Source organism: Paralichthys olivaceus, chromosome 13, assembly GCF_024713975.1.
Source record: "Paralichthys olivaceus isolate ysfri-2021 chromosome 13, ASM2471397v2, whole genome shotgun sequence".
NCBI lineage: Eukaryota > Metazoa > Chordata > Actinopteri > Pleuronectiformes > Paralichthyidae > Paralichthys > Paralichthys olivaceus.
In genome coordinates, this window is record NC_091105.1 from 21,657,160 (window position 1) to 21,674,012 (window position 16,853).

At 42.3% G+C, this 16,853-nt stretch overlaps 1 protein-coding gene across 1 annotated transcript in view; it reads right to left on the reverse strand.

Moving 5' to 3' along the window:
* rspo2 (R-spondin 2) overlaps window positions 1-16,853 on the reverse strand; it is a 56,091-nt gene that overhangs the window by 21,970 nt on the left and 17,268 nt on the right. Inside the window, exons 3-5 of the mRNA XM_069537668.1 lie at window positions 10,657-10,845; window positions 1,713-1,856; window positions 1,227-1,415 (exon numbers count right to left, since the gene is read on the reverse strand). Of these exons, the coding sequence (XP_069393769.1) occupies window positions 1,227-1,415; window positions 1,713-1,856; window positions 10,657-10,845 (522 nt within the window). The remainder of the gene's footprint in view (window positions 1-1,226; window positions 1,416-1,712; window positions 1,857-10,656; window positions 10,846-16,853) is intronic.

The following is a 16,853-nucleotide window of genomic DNA, read 5'->3' on the forward strand; positions in this document are numbered from 1 at the left end:
TTACACACAACTTTTAACCACACAAGCGAGGCCTGAGACGTAACAGTTACAGGATGAGGAACTGTACTGAGAGGTTTACACTGACCGCAGCACCAGGGAACATTAGCTTCAAGTAAGATGGACATGGGGAGCCCACGGCCGGTTTCTAAAGGCCTGAAGAAACTTGGCTCTGCTATGTGCACAATTTAGGCCTCACAACGACTTCACATCAGTGACTTCATGCTTCACATAATTGACGCCAGTAACCATGTGCAAAAATGCCAAATTTTAATTAAAGAAGGTCATAAAGTTTCTTGGAAAAGGTCAAGCAGGCACGGTAAAGTCATGAAGGGGTGCGTGGGGGTTGGGGAGGAATTTCCCCTACAGGGATTTAGCAAATAAATGTGCCATGGAATCACAGTTTCCAACTCAGAGTGCAGGGCCTGCCTTGGTAGTGCTGAAATATGAGAAACTATCAGGGTTTATTTCAAGTTTATTTACTCTTTCACCACTTCACTAGAAGATCCTCCAATTCAACACTCTGGGCCAAAAATGGAGAGAAATCTGCGAGGTTAGAATATTTTCCTCTTTCTGTGAAACAATGTTTCTCTCTCTTCGACAGCCTGAATGATATCTGCCACTGTAATTGCTTCCTTATTTGGTGAATTAAATATTTACACTTGGCCTATCCTAATCCAGAGTTTATGAGGGACGTAAAAGTACATTAAGGGAAAAGACATTTATTTTAAAAGCACTGCTAACTGAGGCCATCACCTCAAATGGTGTGTTTGGACCGTCTGAGAGAAATGGTTTACTTCTTGAATAAAAAAATATTTCCCTTAGCTGTATTCACAGACAGAGAAATTCCACATTTGAGTTAATGGCCCGACATACACGCTGCACGCACCGCAAATATCCCTCAAGCTGATGGGAGGAAACAGAGACAGCCATTGAGGAAACCTGCAGCTCTTACTTTGAAGAATTCAAAAAGAGTTGGCTCGAGGAGAGCCGCCATGGAAAAATACTGATATTTCACACACGGACACGTCACTGTGCACCTCAAAAACAGACTCGAAAACAAGGTTGAGTGCAAGGCACAGGGGTTACATAAGACAGGTGGAACTGAGAGAGGGGGAATAAGTTCTCCTATTGGAAGAGTGGGCTGTTTTCTTTAATGTTCACCACACTAGTGTAGCACACAAAATATTTCTATCACATGTTAACGTATGGCTGTTCTACATCCTCACCTCTCCTGCAGTGCCTCATGGCCATTTTGCACATCCTGGACTCGGCGATGGTGGGACAAGGTATTGTGTCCTTCGGTGGTTTCTTTACAATGTGCCGCGTCCGGGTCTCCAGACCCCACTTATAGCCACAGGTTTTGTTTCTCCTGGTGCATGCTCCCCATTCACTCCACTGGCCCACCTCACAGCCCTCTGCAGAGACACAAAAGAGCAGTGATGTGCAGTGAAACCACAGCGGAGCATCATTTAGGGTCAACTCAAAGACCCTAGGTCAAGCTTAAATACAGGTTTGAAGAAGTTTTCCTGGGATGCTGTAACCTCTTTCTGTGTGGCCCCAGCTGAGCTGCTTGTTTTCAGGTCCAAAATAAGCAGGCCAGCTGAGAAGTTATAAAATACTGTGTACAGGTAAGGAATGGTGTTAAGAGACAAGTTTGTCTACTCTTGAAACTGGATCTTTTTATGTTTTGTACATATCTGTGTTTCACGTACCTCCACACTCCATCGTCTCCTCCAGTGGAGCAAATCCCTCCGGGCACTTGTCAAAGCACCGCCCTTTGTGTAGGTAAAAACCCAACTTGCACTTGGTGCAGAAGTCTTTACTGAAGCAGGACTCGCAGTTCTCTATCCTGCACCCTGGAGGAGAAAGAAGAATAAGAGAAAGAGGAGATTCGTCAGGGTCTGATCAAACCTCTCATCTGGAGTTGATCAAGTGCTAAGGGGTTTGGGGAAGGGGGTTCTTGAAAGGATTATACCGCCTCTCCTGCAAAAAAAGTCGGCGATGCCCTGTGAATCATTTCTCCCCAGGGCTTAAGTATATTTCAGAAAACTTGTTTTGCCTGACAGAGTTTTTTTTTTTTTTTTTTCCATCTTCCTGTTCTTGTCCAGAGCGAGCAGCTCTACTGTGTGACAACACAACAAAAGAGACGGTGAGAAATTGTATCACACTGACCTCTTTCAACAGGTTGCACCGACATGTAACAGGCCGGATACAAACACACTCGCTCACATGTTTTCAACTAATGGCGGGCTGCAACAGGAAGAATTCATCTCATTAGAGCTGAATAGTGTCCTTAATATGCTATTTTATCACTCCTCACTGGTTCAATCTGTGTCTGTTTCCATTACTGAGGATTATTGGTAGTCAGGATTTCATTAGAGTGTGAATGATGGCTGATGATCACAAAGCTGGCCAGCTGTGTGGATCCTTACGGTTTTGGCTATGATATAAAAGGGAGAAGGTGGGTTTTGAAGGGTGAGTCGTGGGGGATAGGCAACAACATTTTGCGGCGCCTTGCCAAACAAATGCTGATGCGTTTAGTCAGAAACACAACAGCACACTTATCCTCCCACGCCACACCCTGCCGCTGCACATGACGCACAGTGCCGCGTTCGCAAAGAAAGGCTCATATGTCTCGATGTGTCATCAAGCTCTTACTCTGCAAATAGCACGTCAGACAGGGCAAAATTACAACAGCCACACCAACAGGGCGACACACAGGCCCACATGATTAGAAGGAGCCTCCCAGTGCAGTCTAATTTATAACGCTCCTCAGAAGCTCTATAGCCCTGTCGGCCCAATTGGCTCCCAGTATTGGGGAGCCACAATCTATAACCCGCAGCCACTATCTCCTTTCTGTGGGTCTTCTCAGGTAGAGTGTAAGCCGCTCCTCTGATGCGTTTATGCAAATGAGAATTAATGTGTGTATGCTTCTCCACGCCTTAACCTGCATTACAGTGATTTTCCACATGTGAGAGCGACAGAGGCTGAAGGGTTGCTCTTTTATCTGTGACCCTTGCAAGGCCCAAGGAAGGGAAGGTTCTCACAATCACACCCCTTAATTACACCATCTCTAGCTAACCATCAGGCCTCCTCCTCGACATTCCTCCAAAACGAGGGGGTCCCTCCCCGCTTTACTTTGAACCCTAAAGTATGGCCTCTGCCCACTCACTCTGGTCTCACGCTTTCCATCCCAGTCTAAACAAACCATGGACACACACAAATGCACATACCAATCAGATAGGGCTGAAGATAAATCAAATCTGTAATGAAGCTGCTCTACACATCCTGAAAATAAAATTCTGACGATAACTCACTAATCCCTGCACTAGTTTACTGTCCTCTCATGTAATGTTTGTGCTATTAACTCAATTATCTGATATTTTTTAGCTCATCTCAGTATTTCTCTCGCTGCATTGCTCCATTATATCTTGCATCTCAACACATGTCTCGGATCACTGAAGTGCTGTAGAGATTTTACTATGGAATGCGTGAGTCTGAGGGAGATATAAATACATTTTCATGTCTCTCATCCTCTTCTTTCAGGGCGAAAATGAATCCGTTAGGCTTGGATTTGATACAAGACAATCCCAATACAGGGAGCAGGCTAATAAATCACAAAGCTAATTGGAAAGCACAAAGCTGTCTTTTACCCTTCACATTTCCCAAGCCTGTCATCACCTGAGAGACTTTCAGCTCCCAAAACAAAAAAAATGTGGTAAGGGGGGGCAAGAACATCTGGCAGTACTCTCAAGCATTGAGGTTGTTGTGCAATCCTCAGTTATTGACAGTAAATACGAGCAACCCAGATGTGTGAAATACTGTATCATTGCAGCAGCAGTAGCACATGATGCTTTATTTTAAACATCACTCTAGGTTGCAGTTTTAGATTTAGTATGAAAGTGCGGATATGCGGTTTTCTAAATAGAAGATAAGTAATAACGTCACTATGTGAGATTGATGAGGTGGATGACACATCCATACGGCACCATGGGATTTAGAATGCGGGGAGGCAAAGCTTAAGGGTCAGAGGTCATCAGAGAACGAGGTGGGTAGGAAGGGATCACTATGACAGACAGTCATCCCTCTGTTCAGTTATCAGGCAAAAGGCTATCTGGGGCAGTGAGGGCTATCTGTGACACAGGAGAAGCTCCCATACTGAAAGCTGGATGGTCTGCAAGCCAAATCGACAGTGAAGCAGCTTGTCCGACAGTTTCAGAAACAGATACAGGGGAGCGGGTTCGTTCTGCCTGCAGGATTAACCTCTGGACCACCTTTAAAGTCTTCATCTAGGTGCCTCAGGGAGACTAATGAGAAATAATGAGGTCATCAGATCCCACTGAAGGCCCGGTGTTCCTGGGACTTAAACGCATTATCATCATTATCTCCCGGCCTGGTTCTGGCTGTGAGTTATATTATGAACACACCAGGACAAGCCTTGTGTTTCGGCTGTCAAAGGGAACATCATTTAAAGAGACCTTGTCATTACTGCACCATTAGCCACACCGCTCTGACCCTTTTTTGTCCGATTCTGACTTGAAATGTATGTAATTTGCAAGTCGAAAAATTTAAAGTTGAGTCGCGGAGCGTCACTTGCGATCTATAGGCTCATGCTTGGCAGAAGCTGATCCCACAGGTGTGGTCTTGACAGAGAGGACACTGATTCTATCAGACACTGAAAGCCTCATCTCAGCTCCAGTCACCTGCTGTTCCTCCACAGCCGTACCACACCATGTGTAATCTCTCCATTTATTCAAATGAATATTGACTGGGATGCCTAAGTGACTTTGAAATTTTATGAAGGATTCAGGTTCCAGACATGGTCTTTTACGTGAGGTGAGCTGGAGGTGAACTGTGTCAGACGACTCATCAATATACAGAGAGAATGTCCTTGAGAAAACTAAACAGACTTGATGTTGTACAGCAGCAGTGTCCATGTTGTAAAAGGCCTGGCAGTGTGAGGGGGAAAACAAGCCCTCTTTTTCCATCCTTCGCCTTCAAGCTGAATCGAACAGCTCTGACCTACTCTCTAGGCTCGGGTTTGGCTAACATGGAAGCTTTGGCTTGCTCGCTGCCACCCAGCCATGTCTTGTGGAGCTACGGATGGCAGGAGTTTGTGGCAAAGGCCAGAGCTGCCATGTTCATCCCAACTCTCTCCAGGCTGTTTTTTTTTCCACATGGGTGCTCATCCGCCCACGGGTATAAAGCTAGGTGCAGCTTTGTTGGTGTTCCTGTCAATCAGCATCTTCCAGAGAGAGATCAGGGATGACAGATGTGTCAGCGGTCCTCACAGCTTCTTCACTCCAAGGAATACAGTCCATGATACACCAGTGTCTGCACTTGTATCTGCCCAGCAAGCTGCCGCATACACACAGACAGATCGAGCTTCAGACAGTCAGGCACAGACAGCTCTTCCAGTCACACTACAGTATGCATAATTATGCACTGTTTCGAGGAAAAAAAACCCTGATTCAACTCTGTGTCTGGCTGAATTGTCGTGGGAGCAGGGCTTGGTTTGTTGGGTCCATTGTATTGTCTGGCAAATCTGAAAGTGCGGTTACTAAAGCTGTGATGATTAAATGTCCCCTGGTAAAACTCAAAGGCCAAAAGCAACTGGTCTTTTTGTTGGTTAGACTGTGCAATGGAAATATCCACAAGCTTAGAATTAGAGCGAGAAAGGGAGAGCCTGACTAAGAGACGTGGAGGGGCAAAGAGGGAGAGAGAGCTGCCAATGCTGCCAACTAGAGGTTGCAGAACTCCTGAGTTATTTTACACAGGCTGAGGCCCATGATGCTTTGCTCTTACCCCCCTTAAAATATTTCCACGATGTGCTTTAAAACTAAAACAATCTTGGAAAAGACACATCCAATCAGCTTCCACTTCCAGACTTAATTTGATGTGACAAACACAACAATTGCATCTGGTCACAGATTTCCTCTTTGATATGCAGCAAAAAAATCACAATAAACGTTTTATTCTCAAGATTACATCATACAGAAGAGTCTCTGGTGGCACATTACACTGGCACTGATTAAGATGTGATTTCTAAACCATGTATCCAGGATATTGGCAATCTCAGGCCGTGATTAGACTGGTCGCTGGTTGGCAGCAAACATCTGGGGTTTCTATGCACTGCGGTGGGATATGGCAACTGGGTTGGTAGCTTAAGTATGTGGATGTATGTGTAGCAGTGGGGGGTCCATAATACACCCCCACCACTGACCTTCTCAACACTTTCTCTCTTATAAAAGACAGCTCTGATAGTCGCCTTTCAGCTCGTAATTCTCTCAGCCACTGATACAAAATGACAGAATATGCTTTGGCTCAGTAATGTATGTTAAAACCGAGGTATTATGAAATGTGACTGAGGCAAGAGCATGACTGCACCGCATTCACGCAGATTTGGCTGAACATAACGCAATACACTGTGCTACGGCTGCTACAAATCTTCCGCGCTGAGCAGTGGGTTGACACCCACAGACACTGGTGTGGGGCCTGTTCTGGGTGGCTGATAAGAAAGTCTGTGGATGTCATGGAGTTGCAGCATATTGTTTATGACCCATATCAACCTGTCCATCGGCTGCTGAAAGGAGTCTTTGCCTAGTACAGCCTGAGGAACATAATATATGGACATACAGAATGGCATTATGCAACGAAAAGTCATTGCGAACGAACCAGCAACATAACACTGATGGTAGTTAGCACAGTGGCTGCCACATCCCAGGCCTCATTGAAAGCCAGCTGAAGTGTAGCTGTAAAGGTGTTTCCAGTTATGTTACGGAAAGTATAGCTCCCATTGTTTTTGGCTCTAATGATGGTGTTACTTTCCCTGCAGCATAAGGGAACCCCCACCCCAGAAAAACGAACCTTAAATTTAACCTCCATCATGTGAGGCACAGTTCCTTAAGTACTCCTGAGAAATTTATGTCGGGTAAGGACAATAAAGTATTATGCTGAATTAGTATATTACTGTATTACTGTAGTAGTATACTATTAGTGTACTAGGCTGCTTCTACATCTTTTAAAGTCATACATTTCCAATATAGATGATCATGATGTTGACCCATAATGGCTAAAAAAAATAGTGTATATGATATATATGATATATATGATACCTAGTTAACAGTATTGAATGTTTCATTTCACACTGTGAACAATGAACAAAAATGGCAATACTAAATATATCACATAGCTGATGTTTTGGCTTCATGATTGAGTTTTCACTCAGAGCATGCTGGGACGGGCTACAGCTGACTAATGCAGAAAAAAAAATCTAAATATAGACAGACCTATTTCACGAACAAAGTATTGAGGAAGTATTATTAAAACGTATTGATTTTAAGTCTCAATCTAGTAATTTGGTGACTTTCCTGGTGTCAAACTGCATCACATTATCAGCTCACAGGGTAAAAGGTGTATTCATCTTTACACCGAATATCACGCTCTGTTACATGCCTTTGATTTCTCAGTAGCCCCTTCAGAAAAACTGAAAGTGAGGTTTCAGCCAGCGAGTGGCTGAGGGTATAAGCCTTTTGCTTGTCTAGCCCATGTTTTCCTTTACCCAGGCAGTCCACAAAAAATGTCTTCAATGAGATAAGATCACACAGACAAACCCTGGTGTAATAATAAGCAGCTGCTCCCTAAGTGATTTCAGAGCCTGTGTTTAAAAAGCTCATGATAACAGAGGCGTAATGCCACGTTCCAGGCCTCTTTAGGAACCAGGAGCACACGGCAGATCTGACCACGTCGGCTGAGAACCCCTCACTGTTATCCGTCCACTGTGCCATTTAGCCCTTGCGTACTAGTTGGACTGTGTCAACTTACAAATATTCACTGACCAGACAATTAGCTTCCAACCCAAAAAAACATGCGTTTATGGAGGTTGGACAGAAACTGTTCAGTAAAGATGATGTGCAGAGCAGAGCTAAGAATGAGGGTCAAATAGGAAAACTGGATTAGAGAGCCATGACTGAAGCAGCGATCAGATCAAAGTAGGTCTTGCTCTGAGATGTGATTCTACGTGACAATACAAGATGTTGCTCTATGAGCAGTTTAGGAGAAGGATTCAGATTAACTTGCCACACATCAGGATCAGTTTAAGTCAAAATTCACTCAGCATGGAGATAAAGCGGTTAGGATAGCAGGGTTAAAGCAAAAAGAAAAAAATGACTTTCTACCAGAGAACAAGATGTCTTTCTCTTCTAATTTTCTCTGAGTTATGAAAATAGGATGAAATGACTGTGGAGCCTTTAGGAGTTTCCCTCTAATGTGGGGAGATCTGATGGAGATGCATATGTGGGAGTACATACGCATGTGGTGATTAAGTGTTTTGTTTGGCGGTATCCAATCAATACCAGCAGTTTGCTAACAGACACTTTTACCAGTTAACACTGCAGGAGATGAGCATTTTCTGCAAAACCTCTGTGATCTCATTAGCCTAAATGACACAGAGATACTGCAGCAGAGAACAACATCCCATCACAGGAAATCTGCTAGACTCAGTCAAATGTAATTCTGATGTTCGGTACTGACTGTTGGGAAATCTCTAACTTCTGCTGCAAGTAGCAAGAGATAAAATCCCTTTTCCTCCTCTTCATCCAGACCATGCTAGATTCATATTATTGGGCTTAGAAAATGACAGTGAAGTAGAGACAAGAAAGAAGGTGAATAAAATGCAGTGATTGGTCAGACCGACCAAGAGACAAACATGGAATAAAGGTGCAGGCACCATTGAGGTACTGGGAAATAGGCCTGCCAGCAGCTAGTGATAGCAGCCCAGCTTATAACACACAAAATGTAAATCAGACAACTTTGGAGTTAGCGAGCTAACATATTTAAACAGAGACGACCTCTCAGCCACATACAGTCAGATGTTGCTGCTAGGCAGAAGTAACTGCCCACTATTCATCAAATATTGTGATTGGCTAAGCAGCAAAGAGCTCACAAGGTGGCCTAGGATCAGATTTGGCAGAAGGCTGACATAGACAGCCCTGCAGCATTGGTTATACTCAAAATGTGGATCATAATATCAGGGACTTCGGAGCTATTACCCACCCTGGACAGCACTGCTAGTAATCTACTTTCCACATGAAAACAGGATCAAATTCTTGGCTCATAAAGTTTTTGTGGCCATCTTGTTGTGGAGGAGCTTTTGGAATGGCGATAGCAAGTGAAGCAACTTTTTATTTTATATTTTTACTTTTTAAAAAATAAATAAACAGAAAATGCAATTGAAACTTGTTTTCACAATATTGCACCTTTAATTCATGCATTACTACCCTAGATTGAAGAAGAATCTCAACTAGACCAGGTGATTCACAAGGGAAAATTCAGTCTTCTAAATTGTCTGGTGCTGTCTCAACATGCTTTTTTAATAATGAAAAGCAATCATTAATTTGCATTTACACATTTGTTTACTTTTTTTCAGTCTTCATTTTGGTGATTTGTTTGCATTTGTCTGGAGTTTGGGTCAAGGAACTAAATAGTTCAACTTCCTTTCTGTTTTCATATGAAACCCTCAGCCAATACCTCAGACTGTGTAGCTCTCTCTCGCTCTGCATATTCAATGTTAGAATAACACAGGGTGCTACATGGGGAGGCAAGGGAAACATTTCATTAATTGGACTTTAGAGTTATTCTTTAACAAGAATCATGTGAACATGTCAACTGCTAAATGTTACTGTTTGGAGCAGTTGTTTTTTTAATGGTAAAACATAATTAAGACTGAAGGAATGGTCTGTTTCAAGTTAGGAAACCAAAACAATGTTTTGCACAAAACAGCATAGTGAAATGAAAAATAAAAACTTGTAGCCTACTACTTTTACTGCAGTACACAAGAGTAAAAAGAGGGTGACTATTAAGAAAAATAGTTCCACCACTAAAATAATAAATAAAAGTAGAATTTCATCACATTTTCCATCCTTATAAATACACTATTAATCTAGAGAATGAATGCTTTGTTTTCCCTTATCTCACTTCAATCAATGTAGAGTTGTTGGAGGATCTGGACGCACTTGTAACCGACTTTCTGTTCTAGGCCAAAAAATGTTTTGACTGCCAATAAATTACACTGTCTGGTGAAAGTCTCAATTCAAAAGCCCTGCAGACCGTCAACAAAGTAAGTTAACTTCATGCTCTAATGCTAATATATAATCATGTCTGTAGTTGAAGTGATATTGAATGTCATTGCCAAAAGGCCTGTTTTTTTTTTTTACATGTTTCTCTTAATATGATGGTACGAGCCTTAGTTGTCAGAATCAGTTTGGCCAAATCTTGAGAGTCTCTTCGTTGCATTTGCACCTGGATTTCATGACTTCAAACATCTTTGTAGCTATAGGATGTTAGGTAATGCAGGTGTAACATTTGTTTTAAAGAGAAGAGAAAATAAAATCCAGAAGGAGGCACTGCTAAGAGAAAGCTTCACCACTTACATCCACCTGTATGAACCGATGAGCCGTTCAAATTTTTAGATATGTGTGTCTCCTCTGGATAAGTGACCATAAATCATGTATTGTGGGAAAGAGCAAGTTGAGGGAGTGTGTGTTTGTGTGTCTGGGGAAGATGGGGTAGGGGGAGTAAGTGGGATAGGTCAGGGAGATTGAGGGGTAGAGGTGGAGTGAGAGAGAGGTTGGGTGGAGTAGTCTGGAGAGGGCTTACTGGAGCACATGTTGAGTTCGGGGCTGCGCATGCCGTAGTATCCCGCTGGACAGTCGTGAAGACACTCCCCGTACTGCCTCATCCTCTCCCTCCGCAGAAACAGGAAGAGTTTGGGCTGGCAGTTTACACAGCCGTTGTCCCTGGAGCACACCGAGCAGCCCTTACAGATGGGGTACGCTCCATAGCTAGCTGCAGGACAAACAGATGAGAAAACAGCAAAGGTGATTAATGATATGGAATAAAACTGACATTGATCAGAGGTGTCTTGATAAATCAACCAAAATAACCAAGCAGCATCTGAAAATTGACATTAATTTGGGGTGACATCCAACATTTTTTCAATTGACTAAAATCCACCTCATCTATCCATCCATCTATTATTTATACCTTTTTAGGTTGTGGGGAGAGATGGGGCCAATCCCGACTGACACTGGGTGAAAGGGTTGGGTACACCCTGGACCGCTCACTAGTGCTTGCCAGGTATTGGTAGCAATTGCCAGGCCGATATATAAAAACAAATTATTTACAACCACATTCACACCTACGGTCAATTTGGCATTTCCAATTAACCGAGTTGTAACTATCACACCAATGTGCTGCCCTCCCTAAAGTCCTCTTTTTTGCAATTGTTGCATAAAAAAACTTTCTGAGGCAAGATTATTGTCTTGGCCTTCTTTTGGGTTTAATTTAATTTGAATACAAAATACAATACATAGTGATGAAAACCCAGTTGTGTAAGGGTAAGTATTATACCACAGTGACCGTAGCTCACTCTGTTGATCATGTGTTGAGGCCCTGAGAGATTGTAGCAGTCTTAAATGTGGGTGGGTGCCGCTGTTAGCTTTAGCCATGGCCGCAATGGAAAAAATGCATCTTGCATGGTGGTTCAGAGCACTATTTATTCTGTAGCAGCAACAGAGGAGCAGAACTCTTTAACAGTGTTGTGTCATCACTCATCTGTCTTGACCCTCACTTCACCCATTGAGAAGAACAGGGTGAACTTGAGACAACTGTTTTAACTGTGGGAGGGCTGACCAGTACAAAACAACCCAAGTACAAGAATAAAACCCAAAACAACCATAATAGATATATCAGCAGGAAATTCTCTAATTCACAGTAAATATGTCAGTCTCCAAAATTTGTCGTTCACGCAAACTCTAGTTCCCCTCTCAACATTCGAGTGCCGATTGGTTATAAATGTGAATATTGTATTAATTCTGGTCGGAGCTGGCCTCCTGAACCATTGTGTTGAGACAGTTGATGAAAGCCCCCAAAACCTCAGTAGCTCTGGCCTCAGCTCAAGTTGCCTGTGGAAGACAAAGGAGCCAGTAAAAAGACAGTCTATTCCACAATAAGTGACTTTCAATGTAAACTCCTTAGCGTCCCGTTTACAGGAAAATGTCCTTGGGCGAATCCAATCTCCCCAAACGAGAGACACTTCGATTAATCTAAGCCAAGTCTTAAATATCACAAGCACCGTTCAAACGGAGCGACCAACCACAATGCTACATAAAACACTGTGCAGCAAACTGGACAAACCCTGAGAGACAGAGCAGAGCATGCCTGTTTTACTGGCTGTGGATCCGCATATTAGATTTCTCTGAACAGATTCACGCAGACGAAAGAGAGTGCTAAGTGGGCCCAGTGCAAGCATCAGTTTGTAATCATGTGAAAATCAGTCAGCAGATGTCAGTGGCTGCCTTGGACGGTCTTCTGCGAGGTACACTAGCTCTGCCAAACTTTGCTCATTCTCCTAAAGCTGGGGTGGATGGAAGTAAGATTAATTGCTAATCAGAACGTGTCTCTCATGGTCTTTAGGGATGAGGTTTACAGCGACACCCCATTGATCACAGCAGTGCCTGGATGTTCACTCCAAGCCTATTCATCACACACACACACACACCGTCTGTGTGTGTGTGTCTTGTTCACCTCTAGTCGACACTCGCTCAGAATGTCATGAATGAGAAATGAAAACCCCAAACTATGACTCGCTTTGGCTCGTCCACTTATCAGATGGAAAATTGTGTCCTATGTTCAACTGTCAATCTGGTGTCGAAAGTTTTACTTCTTAATTCATTGGTACTGATGTAGGTTGTACATCTCTCAACTCATTACAGCATCTTCAGAGCCATATGGTGGATATACTAGTATAGTATAAAAAATCTATAGCTGGGTTTTGACTTAATATTTATTTTTTAATAATATGCCTTTTTAAACTTTAAACAATGTGCAGGCATCTACATCTTATAATATAGTTACATTGTTTTATGTTTTAATATGTATTAATTGTTAAAACTGCTGAAAACACAGTGAATGTCACTTTCATTTAAAAGAAAAAAGTTATTACAGCTGTATTTAAGTGTTTCTCTTTCCCGTCAGGTAACACCACAAACAGAATTTCTCAAACAAATCTTCAGTTTCATTCTGTCAGTCCTTCCATTCACTAAAACTCAGCTGCAACATTAGACCAAAACTCAATACTTAACCATATGTTTCTGTCGAATATACAGTCCGGATGTGTTTACAGCAAACTGACATTCACATTAACTCGGTCATATTTGCTCCCCCTGCCCTCGCCAAACCTGAACACAACACCGAAAAGGAAAGGGAAAGCCAACTTGGCAAAAGTGGGGAGCTGTCAGACTGGGAAGCTCCAGCTCATCATAACTATTAACAGTGGGCAAACAATACTATCCAAACAATAATAGAAAAATAAAATCTGGGATTGCGGTTATCTTAGATCACTGGCCGGTCAATCAGCAGAGAAATTACAGTCAGTAAAAACGCCTCTTCGTGGGTCTGGCTTGAAGATCATGGTCGCTCTTCATTGTTAAACATTTGTTTTGCTGGCTGCTAATCTTACTAACGCACACATTGCTTGAATGAAGCAGATCCCAACATCCTGGACTCACCGTAAAACTGGTTTGAAGGCAAATGAAGGTATATGGTGGAGAAAAACTCCTTTTGGTCTTGAGAGATAAGCGTCTATGTGTGTGTGTCTGTGGAAAGCTTTGGAGGCTCAGGCCACAGGTATGTCAGGAAGGGGGCTGCAATTCACAGTGTCTGGAGCAGCGCTGTCCAACTCACGTCCTACACTACTGACTTAATGTCTTGCATACTTCTACATCAATCCATTGACTGCCATTCTCAAAGAAAACACTCTCTGGTCTAATGAAGAAATATAACAGTGGCTCCTTACAGCAGGGAAAATAAATGGTAATTACAAAAAGGCTTATGTGTGAAAAGTTTGATCGTAGCGTGCTTCATTGGTATGACAATTGAAAGCAGTTTACCAATGCATGTAGCACTCATGTTTTTAAGTTGCATCAAAGAGGGAAAAATCTAAATCAAAGGGGAATGGGTATAGTGTTGATTCCGAAGTCTCAATAGATCACTGCAGCTTAACCTAATTTGGCAGGACCGCTGTAATTTTAGTGTGTTGGGGGCTGTGTTCTTAGATCTAGATGTGGTTTTTGTTTTGCATAGTGTATCTCTCTCCTGTTCACCAGCAGATCATTTCAAAAACCTGTCCAAATGCCAATCTTGTTTTGACATATGCTCCTCTGCCAATCACGGCTCTTCTCTCCCCACAAATCATACAATGCCACAGCTCCTTCTTCTGGGGTCTCCTCTGTCAATCACGCTGAACCAGAAGTGACCTAGATATGCAGAAAAAGCCACGCACAAAGTGCACCATGGGATTGTGGATGCCAGGTTCGCCATACATGTTGACATATATGAGACGCGTGCACATGTCAATTGGCAGTGCCCCTCCCTGTGCACGATGGACCAATGAGGTTTAAGGTTTCAACCACAGAATACATATTACGTGAAACAAAACAAATCCGCAGTTCCCACTTCTGACATCTATCTGAGGATCTCTCTGATCCTCAAGTATTATATTTAAAAATGCCAGAGTCCATGTGGGCATCAATGAGGAAGCCTCGACAAGGACGTTTTGATGCAAAGGCTTCATAAGTGCCTCAGTGTGTTGAGTAGTGTGTGAAGCTGCAGCTCTTGTGCAGGAACCACATGAATGATGCTTCAATTTTACCCTGCCTTACTCATCAACCATATATTGTGACACCCAGACCGAAGCCGATGATTCTTGTATAACAAATCGTCGATTTAAAGGAATCTAGGGGGGGAAATTTAACTCACGTGTGTGTTTTAAAAGACGAGAAGATTCAGACCTTTGCTATGTATCTGCAGGAATACAAACTTAAAAGCCAAGTCAGTTATAAAAATCTCCAGCTGTCTCCAGCTCCATATTTACAAGAGAGTTAATTATTGGTGTTCTCGTATGTCAAAGTATTCCTTTGAATCATACGGAGGACCTAGAGTCTTGAAAGGTGAAATATATTTTATCGTATTGTGGATAGAAGAAAGAAAAATCTAATATCTGCAGAAACCTAATCCAAGACCAGTAATTTTTTATATTTCAAAATTCAAGCCAAGAATATCAACATTATATGTTAAAGGGGCCTTGCACATTTTCACTAGCAATAAATATCTGGACTATTCAGGTGAATTTTCTACTTCTTGTAAAAGAGTCTTACAACATGAGGAACAATAGCATGTTAGCTGCACAGCACTTTTCACTCAATACTGCTGTAGGCTCGCAGGAGGGTTCGCTCTGATCGCAGCTCAGGAGCAATTAGGACGGCAGCGAGATCCAGCAGAAACCCCAAACTCTGTCTCAGGTACGTTTTTACGAGTCTAAAGCAAGCGTGACAGATGGCGCTCGGGGCTGCCAAAAACCTCCACATATACAGGAGGTTCCACCCATGGCCAGCTAACTTCCTGCTCTCTATTCACCTACCATTACACATGAAACCATTCACATTGACCAATTCGAACTTTCTGCAACCCGAAACCCTAACAAGGCAAATTGGACATAATTTTTTGTTTCTTTTAGAGCCCTGAACTTAACATTGAAAACAAGAGAACATTCTTACATTCACTGACGTGGAGCCTTTGCAGGCTGACATCAATAAAAACATTTTAAGGTCCTCCTGAAAGCTGAAAGCTACTTTGCAACCATTTTAAAGTCTTTAAATTTGACTATCAAATGTACTTCTGAAAAAAATACAATAAAGTACAAAAAACATGATAAATATAAACAGATTTAGTCAAAGCCATCATATCAGAAGTCCATGATACAATCTGTTTTAGATTTTTAGTAAGCTTGCATTTCTTTGAATAGGTCACATTTTTATGAACGGAATTTAAGTTATGCCAAAAACATCCATAAACTTTTTGTAGTCTGCAACTTTTTTATTGGTTGCATTCTTCTTTCTCACTTCTCAGCAGCTCACATCCATCAGAGTCGGATATTCAGTTAACACATAAAATATTTTCTTAAAAGACAGATCCAGCTATCACCTCTCTAACCTGACACCACTGCCAATGATATGGACAAATGATTCTTCCTCCACAGCAGAAACCTAAAGAAAGAACGTTGGGTCATCATGAGGTAAATGTCATAAGTAAAGTGACATTAATTCACGTTATAAGTTGATGATATTGGCACCAAATATATCTAACAGAGGCTTGTGAGATGGTTGTCTGGATCACAGCCTAGTTTGTCATAGTCGTATATGATCTCAAATTGAAAATGATGGCACAAGACACCAAAAGGACGAAGCCTGCATCTCCATAAACTACTGAGATGACCTGAAAATACAGCAGACGTGAGGAAGGAATCATAAAGCTGCAGCGAATTACAAACAAGTGTTTCTATTTCCACAGTCCTCCATTTCTCCAAGCGCCCCTGGTATGTAAATCTAATAATAACGACTGAATGCAACCATCCAACAGCTACACTGTCCATTGTTACAGTACAGCGTACATGACAAAGTTTGGTATCGTCAAGTAACACGACAAAAACAAAGTAATTCACTTTATTCTTTAAATCTATACTAACTATAAAAGTCATATGGAGGAGAGGCAGCAATGGCAAACCTCAGGTTTTGGGGTTATATGGCAGCAGCAGGTCAGGAAGATTTGTGCTCTCATGTGGAAAGCATCACAGTCACCAACAGAATTATACGCTTTCCTCGTGGCACTGAGACAATTATTGTTTATTGTCCACCTCCCTTGTTCTCCCTAAATGATGGTATAAGCTTTCTGCTGCTCTACTTTTTATGAAAAAAAGAGAAAGCTTGGGAGAGGGAAAGGGCAGATAAGGGACAGGC